This window comes from Rhinatrema bivittatum, chromosome 3 (assembly GCF_901001135.1).
Source record: "Rhinatrema bivittatum chromosome 3, aRhiBiv1.1, whole genome shotgun sequence".
NCBI lineage: Eukaryota > Metazoa > Chordata > Amphibia > Gymnophiona > Rhinatrematidae > Rhinatrema > Rhinatrema bivittatum.
The window spans coordinates 66,439,167-66,458,725 of record NC_042617.1 but is presented as its reverse complement, the minus strand read 5'-3'; the positions used below and the strand labels follow the sequence as shown (position 1 = coordinate 66,458,725).

Genomic DNA, 19,559 nt, shown 5'->3' with positions numbered 1-19,559 from the left:
AGTGTATTCAAGTCATAGAAAATTTTGGGGTAATGGAATTAAAAAGTTCACAAGTTTGGTTCCAAGCAGTAATGTAAAGTTGGGAGTGCCTACATCATGGCCATTTTGAATTTTTAAGTGAAAAAAATCTTAAAAACCCAGATTTGTTTTTAAGAGGATTGTATGTGGTATGTGGGCACTTGGCCCGAGATGCAAGTTGTTACTGCCTGTGGGAAGGACTCCCACATGTCTGCACCGTCGGGAGGCGAGGTCAGAGACAGCGGAGAGCTCTGGGTGAGGCAATGGAGAGGTCCCGTGGTACCAGGAGAGTAGACTGGAGGCAATTCCTAGGCAGGGACCCCGAGGGGAGGAGTGCCAGACAGACCGCAGAGCGGGGGTCGTGGGGCTTGGTCAATCAGGAGGTACTCCTGAGGGCAACACCAAGGGGATGAGCTGCACAGCTTAGGATGATGATGTAACGCCGTAGGTCAACCCACAGGACAGGGAAGCCCGAGCTGAGCCTCTGTTGACGACGTGGCACCACCCCGAGGAGTGGGGAAATATTGGCAGTCTCGATGTCATACGTAGGCGCAACCCTGAGGAGCAGGGAAGTGTACAAAGTCCCAAAGAAGCCAGAGGGCGCTACCCTGAGGAGCGGGGAAGCTCTAGTAGTCACTGTAATACATAAGCGCGGTCCCTAGGAGCGGGAGGCACGGACAATCTTGTTCAGATTGCGCGCGCAACTCTGAGGAGCGGGGAAGCCCCCCTGTAGAACTCACGGATAACTGAGATGTCCCAGAGGTAATCCCAAGCCTTGCAGGTTAGAACCCAGGAGACGCAGAGCCCGCTTGAGGAGCAGGGTAGGCGAGGAGAATGAGTCCGCAGTGCGTGCACAGGTACCAGACAGGGTCCAAGGCACGAAGCGTAGTCTCAGGAACACGTAGGCAGTAGTCGAAGACATACGGAACTTGTTGCAAAGTCGCTAGCTGAGGGCGAAGGTAGAGTTTAAATACACTGGTCTGATGATGTCATCAACCGGAGACGCACCTGAGGTTCCCGCCGATGAGGCTTCAAAGGAGGGCCCAGTGGTGCGCGTTCCTCGGAAGGCCCAAAGTCGAGGAGGAGGGTGGTGGCGGCGGCGTCCAGACCGCCATGAGGAGTCCCATAGAACGTGGCGGTGAAAGCTGGCCCGAGCTGCAAGCAGCCCCGGGAGGGGGAGGGGGGTGGGGGCAGGAGAGCAGTACAGGAAGTAAGTGCACGCGGTCGCAGCCATCTGAGACCGACAGGCATAACAAGGATTCAAGAAAGGAAAACCTATATATTTCCCATTTTATATCTGTACCCTACTGGGTAGGTGATGATTATGGCAGTGTTTTAGTGAATAAAAGATAAGTAGGAAGAATGTCATCAGTTATCTGATGCACATCAGTTGTAATATGGCAGACAGGACATTATTGTTTATGCTTGAATGCAAAATAAAGGATTTCTCTGAAGTACTATATATTTATGTTTCAATGTATACAGTTCATTTTTATTTATGTGAAAGAGGGTAAAGGAAGAAGTATTTTACTTTATTTTAGTAAAATCTACCTTTTTTTCTATAGGCTTTATTGGCATCAGAACCAAAAAGCAATAAAGCAGGCTTGCTTAACACAACAATGAAGGAGTTGATATCTTTGGCCATTCCTTTTAATGAGTTGCATAGTGATGTCAGCACAATACCACAGGTGAGGATAAAATAAACAAACTGTGGAAAGTATATTACATGCTCTTAGTCAAATTATTTACTGATGAGCTTGATTTGCAATCTAGCATTATATATGACTTTTGAAAATGGCACTAACTTAATTTTATATGTTATTTTAGCTTATCACATTAAGACATTTTCTAAAGGTAGGTATTGTACAAATATGTCACCCAAGGAATATTGCAGCTTTTTATTCTACCAAAAAGATCCTTTTCACATCCACTGATTATTAATAAAATCTTAAGAACTAGCACAAATTGAAATCACAGACTAGAAGGTTTTAGAACAAATTACTAAATTAAACAGCAGCAAATTGCCAGGGCCAGATTTACCCAGTTCTCCTAGGACAAGCAGGGTGGTAGTCCTCACAAGTGGGTGACATCATCAGATGGAGCTCGGCATGCTACTATCCACGCGTCCACGTGGGGTCCCTCTTCAGTCTCTCTCCTTCCACAGAGCTATTGTCTCGCAGATGTAGAGCTTGCGCTGTTTTTTCTCAGAAAACTGCCATGTTCGAGTTCTTCTCAGTCTTTTTCCCGCACCGGGTCCCTCAATGTCATCCCAGCCTCAGTTAGTGGGCGTCGCGGTGACTTTTTGCTCTTTGCGGTCGATTCCCGATGGAGCCACCCTGGGTGATCGCTGACCATCGACCGCTCGTCGGTTGTTTTTTGACATGACATCGTTGGGCTTTCGCTAATGCCCCCAGTGCCCTTGGACGTCAGAGGGAGAAGTCATTTTCTTATTCTATATCCCAGTTTGGTAATTTTTCAGCCAAAACTAAGAATATTCTTGAAGATCATGGAACACAACTAATTTAGAAGCTACTTCAGTGTCTATAAACATCTCATATTGCGTCTTTACAGTTATCTAATACTTCTTTCATAAAGGATAGTTTGATGTTACAAAAACAATTTGAAAAATTGGAAATTGAGAATCATTAATATTAATACTATGAAGGTCGATATAAAAAAGTGTTAAATAAATAAATAAATATAAGGAATCTTCACTTTCTAAATTTTCCTATCTCAAGGTTGTTATCAGCTACTGAATTGTTTAAAAAATACATCAGGGAAATATTTTCTGTTTCTCCAATAAAAGAAATGGTTATTGTATTGTTCCTTGGCTTAGGACTAGGTTGGATGGACGGGAAGAGGAGCTGGACATTTTGCAAGGAGAAAGTCCTAATTTAACCTCCTTTTTGGAGGCTACCATTGATGATATATCCACCAGGGCTATTCTCTTGGTATCATTTTGTAGCGAACAAGATAAATACTTAGTGCTTCAGAAATGCTTTAAAAATAAAGATGATCTTTTTTGTGGTCAGAAAATTCAAGTATTTCCTGATGTTGCTAGAAGTACCCAGTTGAGGAGGAAACCATTCCTGATATTAAAGCCAAGAGTTTTATCCCTGGGGGCAGTATTTTTCCAAATGTCTGATTACGTACCAGAAGAATAAGTTTATATTTCAAGATCCTTCCCATCTTGAAACATTTCTTGTGGACAAGGGGATTTGATATGTAATACAATATGATTGTTATGTGTGGTGTAAATGGTATTTAGTTAATCTTCTCTCAGTTACTGTAATTGTTACAGATTTTTCTTTTGATACCTTTTAGGTCTTGCTTGATAAGCTTCCCAAAAGATTGGGGACTAGTCTATTGGAATACTCTAAATGGTAAATATGGATAACGTGTTAATGTTGATTGATATTCCAATCTGTTTGCTTTATGGATACTATCAATGTATTTTGTTAAAATCCAATAAAATATTAATATAAAAAAGGATCATCTGGAGCTAAGTTTCTCTGCAGAAAAGACACCTATGGCTTCCTGCTGTATGGCTTTCGGGTCTTGTTAACTTCTTTTTACTAATAAAAAATCAGATGTTTAACTCAGTAAAATGTTGTGTCCGTCGGTGCCTGAGGCCCTCTCTCCGCCCTCCTTACCTCTCTGGCGCCTCCCTCTCCGTCCGTGGGAAGACTGGCTACCGCGGCGTTCTCCTGCCACTTATCCTCGGGCGTTCCCGGACCGGCTCGATGCTGAAGCCGCCTTGTTTCCTGGAGGCCTAAGGGCACGTGCGCGGGGCAGCCCCGATTGAAGTACTGGCATTGGTGCGAACCTCAAGGGCTTCCCCCGAAGATGATGTCACCCACGACGGATATTTAAGGTCTTGGAATTTGCTAACACATCTAGTTAGCAAGGGTTACACTACCTAAGCTACTCTGCCTCCTCGGACTTACTAGGGGTACCCACTCCTCGGGGGTCTCGCTCTCTCCTTGTTCTTTCAGGTGACAGTCTGGAACCGGTACTTGCTCCTCGAGGGCCCTCATCCCAGACTTACTTCGTATACTCTTCTGCCTGGAAGTCTTCATTACCAACTATCTGATTCAACTGAGGGAGACTAAGAAATTAATCAAGTTGGCAAAAAGTCAAGCGGAAGAGAGGATTGCCAAGGAGATAAAATATGGTGACAAAACATTTTTCAGATACATCAGCGAAAAGAGAAAAGTCCAAAGTGGTATAGTGAAATTGAAAGGTGAAAATGATCAATGTGTGGAGAGAGACGAAGAAATGGCAGAAATATTAAACGAATACTTCAGCTCTGTGTTCACTAAAGAAGACCCTGGAGAAGGACCATCTCTACACAACAAGAAACTGGAGGGAAGCGGAACAGAGGAAAATCCATTTACAGTAGATAATGTATGGGAAAAGCTAAAGAATCTGAAAGTGGACAAAGCCATGGGGCCTGATGGGATTCATCCAAGGATACTGAGGGAGCTCAGAGATGTGCTGGCGGGACCGCTGTGCGACCTGTTCAATAGATCCCTAGAAACGGGAGTGGTGCCGAGTGATTGGAGAAGAGCGGTGGTGGTCCCGCTTCACAAGAGTGGGAACAGAGAGGAGGCTGGTAACTACAGACCGGTTAGCCTCACTTCAGTGGTGGGAAAAGTAATGGAGTCACTGTTGAAAGAGAGAATAGTGAACTATCTACAGTCGGGAGAATTGATGGACCAGAGGCAGCATGGATTCACCAGAGGAAGATCCTGTCAGACAAATCTGATTGACTTTTTTGACTGGGTAACCAAGGAATTGGATCGAGGAAGAGCGCTCGATATCATATACTTGGATTTCAGCAAAGCTTTTGATACGGTTCCGCACAGGAGACTGGTGAATAAAACGAGAAGCTTGGGAGTGAGTGCCGAGGTGGTGACCAGGATTGCAAATTGGTTGACGGACAGAAGACAATGTGTGATGGTAAATGGAACCTTCTCTGAAGAGAGAGCGGTTTTAAGTGGTGTACCGCAAGGATCGGTGTTGGGACCGGTCCTGTTCAATATCTCTGTGAGCGACATTGCGGACGGGATAGAAGGTAAGGTTTGTCTTTTTGTGGATGACACTAAGATCTGCAACAGAGTGGACACGCCGGAAGGAGTGGAGAGAATGAGACGGGATCTAAGGAAACTGGAAGAGTGGTCGAAGATATGGCAGCTGAGATTCAATGCCAAGAAGTGCAAAGTCATGCATATGGGGAGTGGAAATCCGAATGAACTGTATTCGATGGGGGGGGGGGGGGAAAGGCTGATGTGCACGGAGCAGGAGAGGGACCTTGGGGTGATGGTGTCTAATGATCTGAAGTCGGCGAAACAATGCGACAAGGCGATAGCTAAAGCCAGAAGAATGCTGGGCTGCATAGAGAGAGGAATATCGAGTAAGAAAAGGGAAGTGATTATTCCCTTGTACAGGTCCTTGGTGAGGCCTCACCTGGAGTACTGTGTTCAGTTCTGGAGACCGTATCTTCAAAAAGACAAAGACAAGATGGAGGCGGTACAGAGAAGGGCGACCAGGAAGGTGGAGGATCTTCATCGGATGACGTACGAGGAGAGATTGAAGAATCTAAATATGTACACCCTGGAGGAAAGGAGGAGCAGAGGTGATATGATACAGACTTTCAGATACTTGAAAGGTGTTAATGATCAAAAGACAACGACAAACCTTTTCCGTAGGAAAAAAATCAGCAGAACCAGGGGTCACGATTTGAAGCTCCAGGGAGGAAGATTCAGAACCAATGTCAGGAAGTATTTCTTCACGGAGAGGGTGGTGGATGCCTGGAATGCCCTTCCGGAGGATGTGGTGAAGACCAGAACTGTGAAGGACTTCAAAGGGGCGTGGGATAAACACTGTGGATCCATAAAGTCAAGAGGCTGCCAATGAAGAGTGGGTGACTCGCCAGAATGATGGCTACTGCCTGGAGTCAATACCCTTATTAAATAAACATACACATGCTTACTGTGACTCCAACATCGCTCTAAGCTTCAACAGCAAGAGGAAATGTGGAAAAAAGGATTCGCACTCACAAAGAGGGGAGTAGCTGGCTTGTTACGGCGGTTACTACCCCAAATCAAATAAGCCTGATACTTCACTTTCAATGCATATACAGCATAGTTCTCTGATTCAACGGCAGGGGAGAAGAAAAACTGATACTTCATACATCCAGCAGAGCTCTCTGCTTCAACGGCAGGGGAGAAGAAAAGAGGGTTCGCACTCACAAAGCGGGGAGTAGCTGGCTTGTTACGGCGGTTACTACCCCAAACCAAATGTGCCTGATACTTCACTTTCGATGCACATCCAGCATGGCTCTCTGCTTCAACAGCATGGGAGAAGACTGATACTTCACGCATATCCAGCATAGCTCCCTGCTTCAACGGCAGGGGAGAAGAAAAACAACCAATAAGGGCTGTATAACATAGTCTGGGTAAAACAAATAAGCATGGGTGTAGCTTGCTTATTGCGGCGGCTACTACCCCTAACTAATCAAGCTAGATATTTCACTTGGATGCAGCTCCATCACTGCTCTCTACATTAAAGGTGGGGGTGGAAGGGAAATAGAACCAAGAGCTAAGAGAAACAGATAAGTATGAGAGAAAAAATGTGTGAAGCTTGCTGGGCAGACTGGATGGGCCATTTGGTCTTCTTCTGCCGTCATTTCTATGTTTCTATGTTTCTATATCTCAGCTACTTCAGTGAATTACCATCGTTTTCTCTGAGCTTTCCCTGGAACCAGGTACTTGCTCCTCGAGACCCTATACTTTCCAGCTCCTGGGCTTCATTGGGACATTGTGTGAGTGTTACATCTGCATACCCTGCCTACTCACTATATCTCAGTCTCTCTTCAGCTCAGCCTCCAGGGATTGCTGTTCCAGTATCTGAGGAACTACAGCTCAGCCGGGCTTGCCAGCTCACTACTGCCATCTCTGGTGGTTCAGTATACTGTCTAATAAAGAACTAGTGTGTGTTTGTCTTCTAACTCTGAGCCTGACTGGTGGTCCCTCTCGGGGTCATTCCCCGGGGGCATGGTCATCTGCCACTGATCCAAGGATCCACCCTCAACTATCTGATTGCTCCTCCCATCAGGCATCAGATCAATAATAGATTGCTAACTCCTCACGGAGAAAATAACAAATGTTCACAAAATGTGGGAGAAATCTTTTGACACTATTTTCCTGTTGTCTGCTTATTTCAACTGCAAAAATGACTTAACACTGGAAGGCCACATTCAAGAAAATTGCTCATAAAAAAATAAATACAACTGAAAGAAAATCTGGATGATTCCTTGATCAGTGGACACTAGGAAGGTGTTGTCTAATGCTGTTAGCTCCCGAAAGAATCATCCTAAATTATAAATCTTGTTTAAATACATAAAAATGATTTTTTTAAATTAGGCAATTCATAGATCTTTTTTGAGGGGGAGGAAGAGGGGACCTGGCAGTTTCTCTTGCTTCCTGAGCTTTCCTTTCTATTGGAATTGGCCCTTGTGGGCAATGATGCCATGAGCCTTTGTTTGCAACTACCAGAGGGGTTTTTTTTTTTTTTTTTTAATATTCCTCCTTAACCTCTTTAGGCATTGCAGTGGCAGTCCTCGGCCTGAGTGCCACACACCAGGGCTCCCTATAGAAACTTGAAGTTGTGGGCCAACATCTGGCCACAAGTCGTCACCGTTGCATAATGACTGGGGCCATATCCCTCCCACAATAGATGAATCTGGCCTTTGCAGCTTCCCCAGTGTCAGCTGATCCAGGGAACAGAGGTCTGACCTGGGACTTGAGCCTAGATCCTCCAAATGGCAGTACATAAATATCTTTGTAAAGTGACTTTATTGCCTGAGACTCATTTTATTTGTAAGGGAAAGAAGTATGTGTGCTGCTGATGTGTTATAGTTTGAAACGTAACTTCTAAATGTTGATATAGCAAGCATGAAATCACAGTACCTATGGCTAATATTAAATTTTATCGGAACACAGTTTTGCACTGTTGAAATATTACAGGGCTGTTAAGGCTCTTGCCTCTGCCTCATGCAAAATCATATATACGTTGCCATATATGTTTGTAAATATCTACATCTATATATAATATCAAATTGAAGTGCCATATTTCTGTATTATTGCAATATGGGATATCATGTGACTCTTAAAAGTTCCTTAGACAAACAGGGACTCTTGTTCTAATTAACCATTTGGTTTTGTTGCTTTTCATTAAAGGTTCATGCTTTAAACATTCTGAGAGCTCTGTTCCGAGATGCCCGCTTAAGTGAAAGCATCATTCCATATGTAGCAGATGGAGCTCAAGCAGCAATTCTGGGTTTTACATCCCCTGTCTGGGCAGTAAGTTTTATATTTTGTTCCTTTTTTCATTTTAAGGAATTGGCAGAGCAAGTGCCGAAGTAATTAAGTGAAATCTTAAGGAAATGCGTCTTCATAGGGATGTATGGTTAGTGAAATAAGGGTAAATGGCTCAGGAGCCGGAACACATTGCAGTATTCTAGGGCAAGGATTAGTTTTACAGTACTCTTTTCCTGCAACTATGTATTGGCGGACATACAGAGCTGCTTACTTGCAGTGTAATATTTACAGGGGACAAAGTGCAGTGGACCACTGTATGCTGTGATGTTCTTTGTAGTATGGAAATACAGATTGTGCGACAGATATTCAGTTTGCTTCTAAACTACACATCATGCTTTTTTTTTTTTAAAACATCTGTTGTAAGCAGAATCACTTATTCCCAAAACTGTATATCCTATGAGTTATAGCTTTCCATTTCTGTAGCCTGGGTTCCATTCTGCTTTGTCATCATTCTTCTTATTTCCCTTCAATTGCATACATCTAATCTCAGGAAATGCTGACAGTTTCTCTCATGAAATATGATTTTCTTTTTTCTAAATACTGGACCCCATAAAACACCCATGATTTCATATATATTTATTTATTTATTTAACAGTTTTATATACCGAAATTCTTGTAAGGGTTTACAAATCAGTTCGGTTTACATTGAACAGCAACAGTGCTTCAGTAAATGAAAGCAATTACATTGAACATTGACAGAGCTTCAAATGTGAAACAATTACAAAGAACTAAAATAAAATATCTTATTAACCAAAACCAAAAACAAGCAAAAACAATATATATGTTTGAGATGTTAATCCCTTTACCAAGAACTAAGATGTTTATCTCAACCTGAAGTGCCATGTGGTTTCTGTCATAAGCATCTATTTCTTAGCATATTAATGCAATTGCTACTTTACAGGGTCATTTACCAAAACGCGATGGGCTTTTATTGCGATAACACCCTAATGCACGCAATAACTACTGCATCGTGACATTAACATTTCAATGAGGGAAAGGGGAGGGATGTAAAATTTTTTCATGCCGGTACCGCTGCGGGCGGTAATGTTTTACACATTATCTCCGGCAGTAACGCTGGAAATACCACCTTTTGCAGTGGCGCTATGGGGGCGATAGTGTGCGGCACAGGGGAAAACGCACTGTCGCGATGTAAGCGGCTGCACACTACCTTCCCTTTTTTTATCGCGACTTATCATTCCGCGGAATGATGAATCCCTGGGTTAGTTTGTAAACACAATGTGTTATGACAGCTGTCAAGAAATAACGTCCTACAGAGGCAGTTATTACCTATAGGGTAGAGTGAAAGAAAGGGGTCTCATGAACGGAAGCTACTTCCCTTCCTATTAATAGTGTGGACTTCTGGGCGAGCTTGCAGTTCATCTGTCGGAAGAATACCACTAGAGCAGGGTATCTGGTAGAGTTAAAGGAGGCAAATGCTAGATAGTTAAGAGATATTGCAGTGGTCCCCCAATTCCAGTATTCTGGTTGACAGGGTGATCAAATATATAAATAAATGTACCTGGGTCAAAGATCAAATGTATGCAAGCATATGTCATGAATATTCGTTGTGGTTAAGGCTTACAAGGGCCTGAGTTTGGGACTAGTACCATAGTGCTCTTCCTGCCTATCTCATCATCATTGTAGCAGTGTTCAGAGCTACAGTGCGTGCTGAATGGATCCGAAGCTTAAGGAGTAGGAAGTGTTGCATGGATTGCCCATAAACTCACAGAACCACTCTCTGTGTAAGTAGAAGAATACATCAGAATCCAGTTTGCATCTTTGCAGTGAATTTTTGGGGCATATACACATAAATAAAAATTATATATCAGAAAATTTGGAAAGCCTGCTTTAGAAATGTTGTCAAGGGAAAAATATTTAGATGATAATTTAGTGGTTGAAATGTTTTTATTTCTGGTTAGAAGTGAAAGCTAAATGTGTTTATGTGCATATCATAGTAACTTCTGTTTTGTTTTTTTTTAGCAAAGTTCATGACATTGGCAACAGCTGTTAGGGCTTTATGGATATTATTGCAAAAGCCGCTGAGCAAATTCAACACAAGTATAGCTATCTGTGGGAAATAAAAGTTGAAAATGTGCCCTCTTAACAGAGTGGAACTGGATAGCCATCATAAAATGATTACTGGAACTGAGAGTTATAAAGCTCCTTTGTATTCTCTGACAGAAACTATGACTTTATAGACAGTGTTACTTTACTTTAATGCATATTACTGATTAGTATTCTGTGCCCTTTTTAATCCAAGAACTGTGCTGAATATGCAATAATATAGAATCCAAGCATAGAGTAAACCATCTGAATAAACAAATGGAATTATCTTACCATTTTTAAGGCCATGATGAATAATATATTGAATGTAGGTGTTATCCGAGATTTCAAATGAAATAATGTAGAAAAATAAAAATAAAAAGGGTAACTATAAAAATACAGAGAAACATGAGATGCAGAGTAGAAAGGCTGGTGTGGTTTTTTTTTGGGGGGTTTTTTATATTTCATGTGTATGCTTTCTTGGAAATTCCTCTGCAGTGTATTTGTGTTGGCTTCAATTGTGTATCTCTAGTTCTCCTGTAACCTGGTCATTGTACTTGAATTTCTGGCATTTAAGTTTTAAGAACAAATCTAAAGAGAGGAATTGACTGTTGATGGTTTTCAAGAAGAAAACCATCACCATAAAAACCCCACCCAAAAAAGATGGATAACTGAAGTCAAGAAAAAGAGGTTTACAGCCTGGAAACACCTTTGCAGCACAGGAATGCTTTCTTCATTATACGCTGTGCTGTTGTCTTCTCTGAGCTCTTCTTAGTACTCAAGTATTCAGCTGTTTTTTTTTTTTTGTGTGTGTGATATGAGCAAGGACCTTCATTTTCAGTTATTTTATTTTCCTGGGAATTTATAGCTGGAAGTGAACAGAAGATAGACTTCTTTGAGAGCAAGCATTTCAGCAAAGAATCTTCTGTATTGATAGCACTAGTATTATCAGTGTATTTGTTTTCTTCCATTGACAAGCAGGTATGAATCAGCCACAACACGTGGATGTCATCATCTGATGGCTCCAGCATCTCAGAGCTTAAAAGTCTTTCTGTGCATGCGTGGAAGTTCTTGGATGTGAATGCTGCCTCATAAGCACCTCAGTCTTTGTCTGAGCTATTGTTCGTGCATGTTTTCCAGTCTCTCACTCTCTCTCTTTCTCTGTCTGTTTTTGGCCTTGTGTGGTTTGCTTTGAGCTTGCATCTTGCAAATTCTTTTGCCAAGGCCTCAGCAGTCCCCAACAGAACTTTTAAATCCTACTGAAAAAAAAAAGACTGAAAAATCAAGGTTAAAAAATCAGTGGTCAGCGGGTTTAAGGCTTACAGGTGTGGTGTTGCTTGCCTGTCACAGACACTAACTTTATCACTGCCTGCATCCATACCAGAATACCCATCTGTTCCAGTTGTGGTGGGATGTCCCCGTGGACGCAGCTATATCTTGCCTGAAGATGGAGGCTTTGGAAAAAGTACTCTTGGATAAGTACTCAAAGCCTGGCACAAAGGCAGGCAGCAGAGTTCTATGTGTACTTGCTCTTTCATTGCCAGGACTGTCCAGAAGGTTCTTCAGGACAAGGAGAAAATGATCTTCATAGGCCTGGCCATGATAAGTGTGATATCTGTGCTTCCTCCATCTGTCAATTCAGCCTCCAGTTCCCTTGGGAATATTTCCAAATGTTATCACTTAGGAAGGCATTGGACTCTGCCATTCAAATCTGCCTTTGCTGACGCTTTTGGCATGGGTGTTGAATGTGCAGTAGTCATCCCCTTATTCCTTTCTTAGAAGGAAGAGGATGTGCTAATTTCAGCCAGGAAACCTTTAACCAGAAAATCATAGTTTTAATTGGAAGAGGTTCTCTATATAGTGTTCGACCAGTCAGCTAGATCCTTTCTCCTGTGGTCTGAGGGACTTGCTTCAGTATCTCTTCTCAGGTCTCAGCACCTTTTTAGTTAAAATATACGTTAGCGCCATTGTGGAATATCATCAGCAGATGGATGGAGCTCAAGATCTCTCTCCTCCTTTTAGTATCTATGTTTATGAAAGAATTGTATCATTTCAAGCATCCGATCAGTAAATTTCTACTGCCTTGGGACGTCTGTGTGCTCTTGGCTCAACTCCTGAAACCTTCCTTTGAACCTCTTGAGTCGGTGGACTTAGTTTCTCACCTGGATTGTGATGGTACTCATGTTTGTCACCTAGGCATGAAGAGTAAGCAAATTAAGACTCTGGATTCCTATTTGCTATATCTGCAGCTCTTTTATAACTGCGTTGTCCTACGAACTCACCCTAAATTCCTTCCGAAAATGGTAGCTGCATACCTCATTAACCAAGCTTTTGTGCTTCTGATTTTCTTTCTGTATCTTTTGATCCCAATAAATTGGGAACAGCAGTTGTCAAAAGAGCTCTTTTATTGGCTAATGGACTGTATAGTGCATTGTTACGTACTGGCTTGCTTACAGATTACATACTTTGTCTAGGCTCATCAAGTGAGAGCCATGGCGACTTCAGTGGCTTATATGAGGGCCACTTCCATTGAAGACAATCACAAACCTGCTACTTGGTTATCTGTTCACATATTCATGGTCCACTACTCTATTGACACCTTGTCTTAAGGAAACAGTTTCTTTGGGTTAGCAGTTCAGTGTAGGCTGTTTACCCAATAGTACACTCTTTACTGATAAGATCCTGGCTGTCTAATTAGTAAATGCTGTGCAGTACAATCCAAAGCTTGGGACTCTCCCCACATAATGGCTGATTCATGTCTGTCTGTTAATGGAGAAAGCAAGTTGGCTTATCTGTAATCAGAATTCTCCATGCACTGCAGGATGAATCAGTCATAATTAAAAGACACCTTGGAGAGTTGACTACCGTGCTAAAGCTTGGGCTCTGGAAGAGACGGCGAAGCTCATGAGGCAGTGTCCACATGCAGGAACTCCTATGGGTACTAAGAAAATCTTTTTCTGAGCTCTCAGAGCTGGGTCTGTGTCGACACCATCAGATGATGTCACCTACGTTTTATAGCTGATTCAACCTGATGTCTACAGAGAACCCTGGTTACTTGCTTTTTTGCCAGTAAAATAATTATATGTAATAATTGCAAGTAAGGATGAAAGAAAAGAAATAGATGCCTGTAGTCTTAAAACAATCCTTTATTGCAGTGGAGACACAAGGGTAGCCCGACTCTGGCTAGTGGAGTTCTGCTATCGCGAATGCTTCAAGACGCAACATAAGAGATCATACAGCTCTTTATATGATCACATTATATTCTTAGTCGATATATAACTAATGAATTCAAGAAGATTATTGTAAGCCCCTGAGGCAGCCGTTTTGAAACGGCGAAACTCGGCCAGAGTCGGGCTACCCTTGTGTCTCCACTGCAATAAAGGATTGTTTTAAGACTACAGGCATCTATTTCTTTTCTTTCATCCTGACGGCTATTATAGATCGCCTTCCTTCGTGATAATTGCAAGTAATACAGCCACATAAATCAAGTCTTCCTCTAAAGATTGTATTTTTTTCTTCAGAAATGACTCAAGCTTTTACTCTCTCTATGCGTACCACATGTCTGACTGCAGTATCATCCTTTTCCCTTCTACACATGCCTCATTTTTGCTCAGACCACAAGCACTCCACAGATAAGGTTATGTTTTAAATAGAGAACAAAATGTAAGGATGACATGTGTGTATGGTTATATGTGTGTAACCATTTACTTCAGGATAAATTACTGCCGGTTTCTCATAATGGCACCAGCTGACCTCCGTGTTATCTTTGCCTCAAGCAGGGAATAAGCTAACCATGGGTCAGCCAGCCCCATGTTGAAAGATGGCAGGGCAGGAGTGAATAGGGATTGCTTCAACCCTGTGAAGTCCTTATGCTTATGGAGTAAGCTGAAGGAGGAAGTATCTGAGTGAAGACAATTGCAAGGGGAGAAGTTTCAGAGATTTGTGCATGGATACGGCTTAAAGTCCAGGGTCAAGGCTTAAGCATGACTTCTGCCAGGTGTGGGGGAGACAAGGGACTAGATCTTTCCTCTATGGGCCACCTAAGAGCTCTTACAGGGGTGGATGGATGTCATGTTGCAGGACCGTGCAGCCCCTATAAATGAGATTCTGGGACTATTGTTGGGTTCCTTAGCCTGGCGATGTTCCAGCAGAAGGGATTGGAGGAGAATAAATTAGCTATAACACTTGAGTGTAGTAATGCAGTGTGCAAAGTTTTTTTCATAAGTTGCATGACTGGTTGCCATGGTAATGATCTACTTTGCATGCCTTTGCATGTGATGTGGCTCATTACCAAGGTTGCCTTGTGCTTTAAAACAGGGCCATGAATTAAATTTGCAAAAATAAAAAATTTCATACATTACTTCAAATTAGCATGTGATACCAGAGTTTACTACACATAATAAATATGCTATCACAACTTAGTAAATAGTAGAGATGTGGCTTTGGATTTTTTTGGTGGTTATAGCATCGTCTTTGAATGCAGCAGCTCTTTGGCAGCTAGTTTTGGACAGGGTGCCTCCTCTGTGGAGTTTATGGAGGACTCCTTGTTTATCCCAGCAGCCTCTATGCCACCAGTGGATCCCTCAACAAAAGCATACATGATCTTGGTCATAGGCGGTTTGACGACCATTCAGCTTCTTCCAGGTTTCCAGAGCCTCGTTGTGTGACTTGCTGGGGACAGAGTTCCTTAGATGATTCTAAAATGAATGCCTGCCTTGAGATGAAGGAAAAGATGCTCCAGCCTCAAAATTTTGGTAGGGAATCCCCAGAAGACAGCTGTTTTTAAAAATTCTTTTTTTTTTTTTTTTGCTGGGCAACCTTTTTCAATGTATTTATTTATTTATTTAACATTTATTAACTACCTATCAACATTTCTAGGTGGTTTTCAATAAAACATCCATAGTTGCATAAAAACAGTGATAAAAATATAAAACAATACAAACCATTTAAACAATAATACTAGACTGTAATACAAAATAGTCTCCTGCTTCCCTTCGAGGTACAGTATCTGCTCATAAAAGTATATTATCTGCTTTTCATAATAGTATTTCATAATCATACTTACAGTCATTCTGTTAAGATCACATATTAAAGGCCTGCTGAAAAAAGAAAACTTTTACCGAGCTTTATTAACGCAGTGTCAGCTTTCAAAAGCCCTGGCAGTGTATTCCAGAGTGTTGGTCTCATGATAAGAAAAAGCTCTGAAGGCTATTTGGACATTCACTGTTCCTGTGAGCAGAGGCTGCTGTTACCACCAATGAGAGTAATATCCAGGCTCTGACTGAGAAGTTAGATACCTGACAACTACAGTAGGATGAGAAGATTGAAAGACTCAAAAGAAAATGCAAATCCTAGAAAAAAATGGCTGACTCTTGTTAATCTTTTCCATTTATTCTTATATTCTGCTAAATCCAAACCCAAAGGCTGCCTAAGATGTCTTAGAACAATTAAAAATATATTACATGGCATCAAACATAATGTAATATAAAATACAATAATTTGATTAAGGATAGTGGGATTTTGAAACTGTGAGTTGAGACTTTAGAAAATTCTGTGAGACCAGAATCTGAGATGCGTTAATTTTCCAAAATGTATGGGTATTTCTCTGACCAAAACTCTTAAATGTTGCTAGAAATGTTGAGCTTGTGGAGGCTTTGCCCCCAATTCAGGTGACTTATTTTTTTGCAGCTGGAGCAGGGACACAAATAATCAAGGGACTGGAAGTTCAAGTGTCTGGGAAGGCTACTATTGTATTAGTTACAGCTCGTGATTGGGTTCTTAACAGTTTTATGTGTAGGAAAAATAAGTTATTTTAGGGATTTAAAAATTTGTATTTTCCCGCATATAACCTAAACTACAAATATGTGTAGGATAGAGTGTTTGAATTTAAGAGATGTTGTAATGTGATTGGGTATACAATTTATCTTGATATATCCCATAGAGTGTTAGGTATTTAGGCAAACACTTTTCACAGAAACAAAACAACCATCCATTTTTCTTTTCTGTCAATAAGCAGACTGAGTTAGCAATGTTCAGTGAGTGACGTCATCTGGCAGCACTAGGCGGCGCTCTCTCTTAAAGCTTGTAGAGCTTTAGCTCTGCTGTGCATGCACGGTGGTTTCTGATCATGGAAATTTCTAGGCTATGGAATAGTACAGTTATCACATAATTCCGTAGTCCTAGAGTCTGCCATGAATAAAGCAAAAGAAAAAAAATCCAGACTCCATTTGAATACACCACTGGGAAAAGGCAACAAGTTATTTGATGATTTCAGTAAGAGTGTTTGAGTGATTTGGCAGAATATAAGTTAGAAAAAAACAGAAATGTGCAGCTGCAAAGGTTAAAAGTGTTCAACAGGCTTGGACATTGTTTAAAAATACAATCCTAGAGGTGCAGTCCATATGTATTCCGTGCATTAAGAAAGGTGGAAGGAAGGCAAAACGATTACCGTCATGGTTAAAAGGTGAGGTGAAAGAGGCTATTTTAGCCAAAAAAACATCCTTCAAAAATTGGAAGAAGGATCCATCTGAAGAAAATAGGATAAAACATAAGCATTGTCAAGGTAAGTTTAAAACATTGATAAGACAGGCGAAGAGAGAATTTGAAATGAAGTTGGCCATAGAGGCAAAAACTCATAATAAAAACTTTTTAAATATATCCAAAGCAAGAAACCTGTGAGGGAGTCGGTTGGACCATTAGATGACAGAGGGGTTAAAGGGGCTCTTAGGGAAGATAAGGCCATTGCAGAAAGACTAAATGAATTCTTTGCCTCCGTGTTTACTAATAAGGATGTTGGGGAGATACCAGTTCCAGAGATGGTTTTCAGGGGTGATGACTCAAACGAACTGAACGAAATCACTGTGAACCTGGAAGATGTAGTAGGCCAGATTGACAAACTAAAGAGTAGCAAATCACCTGGACCGGATGGTATGCATCCTAGGGTTCTGAAGGAACTCAGAAATGAAATGTCTGATCTATTAGTTAAAATTTGTAACCTATCATTAAAATCATCCATTGTACCTGAAGACTGGAGGGTGGCTAATGTAACCCCAATATTTAAAAAAGGCTCCAGGGGCGATCCGGGTAACTATAGACCAGTGAGCCTGACTTCAGTGCCGGGAAAAATAGTGGAAACTATTCTCAAGATCAAAATCGTAGAGCATATAGAAAGACATGATTTAATGGGACACAGTCAATATGGATTTACCCAAGGGAAGTCTTGCCTAACAAATCTGCTTCATTTTTTTGAAGGGGTTAATAAACATGTGGATAAAGGTGAACCGGTAGATGTAGTGTATTTGGATTTTCAGAAGGCATTTGACAAAGTCCCTCATGAGAGGCTTCTACGAAAACTAAAAAGTCATGGGATAGGAGGCGATGTGGATTACAAACTGATTAAAAGACAGGAAACAGAGAGTAGGATTAAATGGTCAATTTTCTCAGTGGAAAAGGGTAAACAGTGGAGTGCCTCAGGGATCTGTACTTGGACCAGTGCTTTTCAATATATATATAAATGATCTGGAAAGGAATACGACGAGTGAGGTTATCAAATTTGCGGATGATACGAAATTATTCAGAGTAGTTAAATCACAAGCAGACTGTGATACATTACAGGAGGACCTTGCAAGACTGGAAGTTTGGGCATCCAAATGGCAGATGAAATTTAATGTGGACAAGTGCAAGGTGTTGCATATAGGGAAAAATAACCCTTGCTGTAGTTACACGATGTTAGGTTCCATATTAGGAGCTACCACCCAGGAAAAAGATCTAGGCATCATAGTGGATAATACTTTAAAATCGTTGGCTCAGTGTGCTGCAGCAGTCAAAAAAGCAAATAGAATGTTAGGAATTATTAGGAAGGGAATGGTTAATAGAACGGAAAATGTCATAATGCCTCTATATCGCTCCATGGTGAGACCGCACCTTGAATACTGTGTACAATTCTGGTCGCCGCATCTCAAAAAAGATATTGTTGCGATGGAGAAGGTACAGAGAAGGGCAACCAAAATGATAAGGGGATGGAACAGCTCCCCTATGAGGAAAGGCTGAAGAGGTTAGGGCTGTTCAGCTTGGAGAAGAGACGGCTGAAGGTGGATATGATAGTGGTCTTTAAGATCATGAGAGGTCTTGAACGAGTAGATGTGACTCGGTTATTTACACTTTCGAATAATAGAAGGACTAGGGGGCATTCCATGAAGTTAGCAAGTAACACATTAAGACTAATCGGAGAAAATTATTTTTCACCCAGATCGTACAGGCCTTAGTCATATCAACAGACACTGTACCAACTGCCACAACAGACATAGAGTGTGCAAAATCGTGGCAGGCAGAAATATTTATTTATTTATTTATTTATTTAAAACATTTCTATACCGGCCTTCATGAATGGGATTCATATCAGGCCGGTTTACATGGAACAGGGGAAACCAGAAGTAAAAATAAACCAAGTAAACATAAATAAGAAAGGTCGAAAAATCAAAGTTACAATAAAACAGGGTATTGAACTTGGGAGCTAGTGTAGCTAGGAATAAGTGAAGTAGGAGTAAGAGCGATAGAGATTAACTAGGTAATTATCAACTAATATGTTATGAAATTAATAGATGTTAAGTTCCTTGATCTGGGTATGACGAGTTAATTTGTGTTAGGGGAAGGCTTGGAGGAAAAGCCACGTCTTAAGTTTCCTTCGGAAGGTGTGGAGGCATGGTTCCAGTCTTAGATCAGTCAGTAGTTTGTTCCAGAGGACTGGTCCTGCTGTAGAGAAGGAACGTTCTTTGGTGGTTGTTAGCCGGGTGGATTTGGTAGGTGGGACTTGCAGCATTCCTTTATATGCCTCTCTGATGGGCCTGTCTGAGGCATGGAGTTTGAGTGGAGCCTGTAGGTCTAGGGTGAGTTGTTTGTGAATGGTTTTATGTATTATGGTGAGTGCTTTATGTTGAATTCTGAATTTTATTGGCAGCCAGTGTAGGTTACGGAGGATAGGGGTAATGTGGGTGCTTCGGTTAGTGTTAGTTAAGATTCTGGCTGCTACGTTCTGGAGCATTTGTAGCGGTTTTGTTGCCGAGATGGGGAGCCCCAGGAGCAATGCATTGCAGTAGTCCGTCTTTGAAAATAGTG

At 41.5% G+C, this 19,559-nt stretch overlaps 1 protein-coding gene across 5 annotated transcripts in view; it reads left to right on the top strand.

Moving 5' to 3' along the window:
• Nucleotides 1-19,559, top strand: part of THADA (THADA armadillo repeat containing) — an 828,919-nt gene that overhangs the window by 252,968 nt on the left and 556,392 nt on the right. For 4 of the 5 annotated variants that reach the window (XR_003855359.1, XM_029593321.1, XM_029593322.1 and 1 more), the window contains exons 24-25: nucleotides 1,584-1,706; nucleotides 8,262-8,384. Coding sequence is in view for 4 of the 5 variants with exons in the window: in XM_029593321.1 (XP_029449181.1) it covers nucleotides 1,584-1,706; nucleotides 8,262-8,384 (246 nt within the window). In the remaining variant the exon portion in view is untranslated. Of the gene's footprint in view, nucleotides 1-1,583; nucleotides 1,707-8,261; nucleotides 8,385-10,382; nucleotides 10,797-19,559 lie in introns of those variants that run through there. The other variant, XM_029593324.1, reaches the window with a different exon arrangement.